Source organism: Ammospiza nelsoni, chromosome 12 (genome assembly GCF_027579445.1).
Source record: "Ammospiza nelsoni isolate bAmmNel1 chromosome 12, bAmmNel1.pri, whole genome shotgun sequence".
NCBI lineage: Eukaryota > Metazoa > Chordata > Aves > Passeriformes > Passerellidae > Ammospiza > Ammospiza nelsoni.
The window spans coordinates 868591-874959 of record NC_080644.1 but is presented as its reverse complement, the minus strand read 5'-3'; the positions used below and the strand labels follow the sequence as shown (position 1 = coordinate 874959).

The window sequence follows — 6369 nt, the reverse complement described above, 5'->3', positions numbered from 1 at the left end:
GGATGGCAGGGCTGGGGAAAGCAGCAAAACTCTGTTTGTGCTGGAGCCACCCTTGCGCTCTGCAGAGCGGCTCCAGGCACTTTCCCTACTTCTTGTGATTCCCTTCCTGAATTGCTGCAGCCAAGTAATTGTTTCATCATGTTGCTCTGAAATATTTTCCCATCGTGTCACCATCACATTCATCTCTCAAATGTCCATTTCTCCTCTGCTCACTTATCGGAATTCTGTCCCAGAGCACCATGCCCAGGTGGGGAGGGAAGGCAGCAGGGGAGGCTCGGGGGTTTGGTGGTTTGGAGTCCTGATTGCTGTCGCTGTCATTTCTAGGCACCACCAGCGATCTGCTCGCCACAGCCTCAATAGCTGCTGTTGCAATCCGCTGGCAAAGGCCGGTATTTATAGCAAACAAACAAGTCTGGCTGCGGGCGGGGCCGGGCACGGAGCCTCCTGCCCTCCTGGCCAGAGCTGTGCCCCTGCAGAGGGGCTGCACAGAGCCCCAGGGCCAGCACCTCCCTGCCTCAGCTCCCGGGGCTTTATTCTGCAAACTGAGTGAAACTGGGAAACCTAACTAACCCCGGGATTAAACACCCTGAGCTCCGGGAAGGTGCTGTGGTAGCTATGGAATGTGTGATAGAGGAATCCCAAAAACAAGGGCCAACAGCACAGGGCAAGGTGAGAACCAGATGTGGATCTCAGTCTTTCTTAATTTTTAATTAGCTCCAAAATTTTATTTGAATTTATTATTATTTATTGTTATTATATTAATAATGTCCATAGTAAATATATTTGGGGGGAAATTCATAATAAATGAGAATTAAATTTGGCACTACTTTGTGAAATCGTGGCACCCAGTTGGAAGGTTTGGAATTAAATATGTCCCTGTTGTAAATGCAAATCAATGATCTTAAGCAAGTGTTAACCCACTTCTCCTCATTTTGAATTCCAGCCCTAGAGTTTCCCACATGTATCCCCCAGCACACCTAGGAGGGGAGAAAAGCCTTTTACTCAAAATGAAACATTTGAACCATTGAGCAGGTGGGGAAATGATCACAAAAGGCAATTTGGTTTCCAGTGGAGTTTCCAATTCCAAGTAGATCAAATGCAGTATTTTAGGGAACGAGGGCCCTGCCAGCCCTGGGAGCTGCAGTGCTCACCAGCACGACTTCCATTTGACAGAGGAGAAGGATGATTTTTATTTGACAGAGGAGCAACAGTTAGTACAGAGAGATGCAAGAATTTTCCTGCATCTTCTAAGAGTCAGCAATGGAAAGCAGTGGGAAAAGTGGGAAAGCAGCATCACAGTGTCAGAACTGCACTGGGCTGCTCATGCTTTGGGCACATAACAGAGTGATAATTGAAAAACTGCTTTCAAAATTATAATTGTGTTTTTAAATATTTTTTTTTTCAGCTGCTAGATATGATTTGTTTTGCAGAACTAAGCGCTACTGAATTCAAACACCTTATAAACCAATGCTTTGGAAAGGGCATATCAGTGCCAGGGATTTACAGACTGACTTCTACAGAGAAAAAGCTCAGTTGTTTTAGTAGCAATAAGACATGTAGAAATTAACCAATGCTAATACATCATTTGAAAAGAAATATAAAAACACAAATAAAAAGCCCAAATGCAATGCTGGTTATCAATTTGATAAAACTGGGAGCAGCTGTCCATGCCTGGCGTTCTCAGCATGGTTTGCCTACCACGGGCTGTCCCGAGCAGCTTCAGGAGGAGAAGCTCAGCAAGCCCTGTCCGAGGCCAACTGAGACATTCCAAGTCCTGCTCTCAGCCAGCAGAATCTTATTTGTCATGGGAAACTAAATCAATATTTGGAGCTGAGACACTGTTTGGACAGGGATTTTCCAATCGCCCCACTGCAATTAGAAAAGGTATTTGGAATCTTTTGTCTACTTTAGTGCTTGGAATTTTCTCAGATTTGTTTACAAGCTATTTTTTCCAGACTATTATTTTCTAGGAAATGTTTTAATTACCTGGGTTTTTTCATGTGCTGTTTTAGAGGGCAGAGTATTTCATGGCCTCCGTGCATTTAATGGCACTAAAAAGCTCCTACAATGTAAGTTTTGAGGGTAATACAAGATTACGAATGAAGGATTGGGGAATTCTCTTTCCAAGTCTTTTACAGATTCCTTCTGAGACGACTAAAATTGGTGTGCTTATGGCTTAATTTTCTTGGCTGTACAAAAAAATCATTGCTGGACAAGGGTCCTCCCAAGCTGGAAACCTGCCATCCTAATTGAGAGATACCTTGGAATACAGCAGTAATTTAAACATCATTCTTTAAATTGCAGCCACGCCGCCCTGGCTCTCCTGCACTGGGCAGGCAGGGTTTAGGGATGGGGATTAGCTCCTTCATGCCTGCTAGAGCTCAATCTCCAAAACTGGACTCGTATTTAAACAGATATAAATACCTCCAGTACATCTTATCTTCCAATCTACCCTGCCTTCGAACTCTTGCTGGAAACTTTGTTATTAAGAAAGAAAGAAAGAAAGAAAGAAAGAAAGAAAGAAAGAAAGAAAGAAAGAAAGAAAGAAAGAAAGAAAGAAAGAAAGAAAGCAAAGTGTCTGAGGACATCTCCAGCAGTTCCACCTTGGGCAGCACGGGGCTCTGCAGCCTGGGAGCACCGTGTGTGAGTTTGGGTGACATTGTGTGGCCTCCAGCAGAAGAAGAGAATAGGATCTGAGGATGTGGATGGGTTTCGTAATGATCCAAAGAGTAGAATAAACAGCCAGGGGAGGCTGGAGTAATCATCGTCACGAGGGACAGCCAAGACAAGATCTAACGTCTGTCCTGCCTGCAAGAACTTGAGTCATGCTGGTGCAGGAGCAAGCTCACCCAAGAAATCTATTTTAGGGGCTCGTAAAAACAACTGAACAACCGAACTGCACTGTACAAATGCAAAAGCAAACGGGGCAATCTGCGTGGGGCTAACCCTGCCCTGCTCACACAGCTCTGCGTGACAGGGAATGAGCAGCCAGGGCAGGGAGGGCTCCAGCTGATGGACCTGCAGGAGGCTCTGGTCCTAAGAGTCAAAAAAAGCAGATCAGCTCTTTCAGCAGAAAACATGTTTTGCTTAAAGAGACACTGGAAATAAGCGACAAGTTTTGGATTTATCCTGCAGCCCCTGGCTGTTTGCTTGTGTGGAATGTATAGGAACAAACTCAAGGCCACTGTCTTTGCACTGAAAGCCCCTTTGTGCTCAGCTGTCAGAGCACAGGCAGCAGAGGAGCTTCTTTCCCCAGGCACTGGGAATCTGGATCAAAAAACTTCACGCTTAAATTTGGCCTAACAGGAAAATGGAAAATGCTGACTAAGACCTGATCTTCTGCCCAACTCCCTCCACGTAACCAGCCCGGGTCTGTTCACTCCTTGCAGACCTTACACAGGGAACAGCAGCCGGCAGCTCCGGCCAGGCTGGCCTGTCCCAGCAGCAGGAACAGAGTCCTGGCTGCCACAAAGCTCCTCTTCCTCCTCCTCCTCCTCCTCCTGTGCCACCCCCACTCTCTGCCTCTTGCCCCAGCAAACACCTCTCATCAGAGGATCTGCCTGCAGCTCTCAGGAGGTTTTAGGAGAACATCTCCGAGCAAAGGGAAGGGGGTGGTTCATGAGCCTCTCACCTGGTTGGGTCTCATGGGAGCTTCCTGAGCAATGCCCGAAATTACCGAAATCCAACAGAAATGCTACTTTCTCATGTTTATTCCTGTAAACTACAAACATAAGAAATGCTGAATCGTAAAGAATAGAAACTCTGTAAAGGAAAAAAAAAAAAAAAAAAAAAAAAACAAAACCAAACACAAACAAAACCTCATTTCAGGCTTCCTCCCTTACTTTTTCTTCCTCCCTCCCACTTCAGACTCGGCGTTATTTGCCAAAGATTGGTCATGGTTTGGATAGCACATCTTGCTCTACACGTTCAAAACAGCATGAAGTGCAGAAAAAAACCCAACACAAACACCTCCTCCCCAAACAACACCCAAGCAGCAGCTAAAGCAGGTGATTAAAGGAAACAAAATGAGGCAACAAGAACGGGCTAAGGCTTCCAGCTCTGCTCTTTGCTGAGTTTCTCTTGGGGGTTTTGGGGTTTGCTTCTGATTATTGGGTTGGTTTGGTTTTTTTTTTCCTGTCTCTCAGAGAAAGCTAAAAGACCAACAAAAATCCCTATCCCTGATCACAGCATTGAGCTAGAATCAGCTGGAATTTCAATTCCGTGTTTAATCTAACTTTAAACATGCCTTCAAAATAAAACAAGCTACTTTTTTTTTAACCTAGTCATAAAGTTTATTAAAATTGTTCATTAATGCTTCAAATGTAGCAAGAATGCATAGATCCCAAAATATACATATGTATTTTCTTATAGAAATAGATTATTCTTTATAATAAAAAAAACTGTAGGAACATCTTTAACAGATTACTCAATCCATGACTGACAGTTACACGAGATTGCATCATGTACACAGCATTCCCAGCCATGCTTAAAGGATTGCATCACTTTGCCCTCGCTCTCCTCTGGCTCTTTTAAATAACCCAGCGCCCAGCAGAGCCCGCCCGGGCCGGGGCCGGGGTCCCTGCGCGCCCGCCCCGCTGCAGCCCCGGCCCCGCTCCGACCCCGCGCGGCGGCGGAGCCTTCCGCCAACATGTCGGTAAAGACAAAAAAAAAAAAAAAAAAAAAATCCAACAACAACAGCAACACAAACGAAAACCAAACCCGCCCGCCCGCCCGCCGCGGGCTCTCGCCCCCCCGGCCCGGCCCCAGCAGCGCGGAGCGGGGCCCGCGGCTCCGCTCGCCCCGGCCGGCGGTCAGCAGCGCGGCGAGGAGGCGAGCAGGGGCTCGGGCAGCTGTTTGAACAAGTTCCTGAGGGTGCTCAGCTCCCGGGAGAGCTGCTCCACCTTCTTCTGCAGCCGCTCGTTCTCGGCCGTCAGTTCCAAGACTTTGTGCTGCGTCTCCAGGTTGCGCATTTTGGCTTTGTCGCGGCTCTTGCGCACCGCGATGTTGTTCCTCTCCCGGCGGAGCTTGTACTCGTCGCTGTGCTTGTCCACGCACTTCTTGGGCTTGTTCTTGCCCGCCGGGGCGGCGGAGTAGCCCCCGCCGGCGGCGGCGGACTTGGAGGACTCGGAGGGGTTGGGGGTGCCGGGGGGGCTGGAGGAGGAGGAGGTGGACAGGTTCCCGCTGCTGCCGCTCGGCACCGACTGGTAACCCAGGTAGGAGCGCACGGTGCTGCCGTAGGGCGAGGACATGCCCCCCGGTCCCGGCCCCGCGCCCCCTTCTTCCTTACGGGGCCCTTTGCAAGAGTCCAGGGTCTCGAAGACCGGCTCCACTTTGGTTTCCACGATCTGGGGCGGGAAGCAGCCCGGCAGCCCCCCGGGCTTGTGGCTCTGGCTGGCGCAGGGGTGGCTGTGCCGGGCGAGGCTGATGTAGGTGTAGTCGGGCTTCTTGCTGCCGCCGCTGCCTTTATAGTCCTCGGCGAAGAGATCGGAAAGGAAATCTTGGCCGGCGCCGCTGCTGCACGGAGGCTCAAAGTTGCCCCCTGCTGCTGCCGCGGGAGGCGGCGGCTGCGACGCCAAGGGCTCCAGGTACGGGCTGAAGTCGATGGCTCGCTCGTGGTCCCCGACGGTGAGCTCGGTCATGGAGCGGCCCCCGGCCGCCCGCGGGTGCAGCTTGTTGAGAGCAGCCAGACAGTCCGCCTCGTAATAGAAATTAGCCACTTCCATGGATTTAAAGGCGGGCGGCTGGATGGGGAGGCATGCTGCGTCCCAGGCCACCAGGCGTTGCATGAAAGCAAAGGGGGATGCGGGGAGGAGGAAAGGACGCGGGGGGCCCCCCCCGGCAGAGGGTCAGGCTGCCGCCGGCGGGGCGGGGGGCTCCAGACCCTGCCGCGGTCTCTGGCCCGGGCACGGCCCCGCGGCGCTGCCCGGCCGGGCTGGATCAGTCCCTGCGGCGCGCCGGGGCTTCACCGCTCCGGCAGCTGCGGCGGGGGCTGGCGCGTCTCCTCCGGACCATCTGGTTCTGGGTCCCGTGTCCTAAAGTCTCTGACTTAGGAAAGTTCCTTTGCTCAGTTATTTATAGGGGCGGTGGATCCCATAGCAACAGGCGCGTCACCGCCTGGCCGCCTGCCACTCCGCACGCTCGGCGCTGCCGGTGCCGGCCCCGGAGGAGGCTCCCGGGGCGGGTGCCGTGCCCGCCGGGCCGCCCACAACAAACCGGGCACGGACGGACAGAGGGAGGGAGGGAGGGAGGAGCGGCTGCGGGCCCGCAGGTGCGGGGCTGGGGCTGGGGCTGGGGCTGGCCAGGGGGCAGCGGGCAGCGCTGAGCCCCGGGGACACGGGGACAGCGTGTGCCGGGCACTGCCGCTGCCGC

General features: G+C 51.9%; 1 protein-coding gene across 1 annotated transcript; it reads right to left on the bottom strand.

Moving 5' to 3' along the window:
- Positions 1 to 4267: 4267 nt before the first annotated feature.
- CEBPB (CCAAT enhancer binding protein beta) lies at positions 4268 to 6032 on the bottom strand. Its single transcript, XM_059481054.1, has one exon. It carries the CDS (start codon positions 5784 to 5786, stop codon positions 4812 to 4814), a length of 975 nt encoding a protein of 324 aa, XP_059337037.1. The 5' UTR covers positions 5787 to 6032; the 3' UTR covers positions 4268 to 4811.
- Between the last annotated feature and the right edge of the window lie 337 nt (positions 6033 to 6369).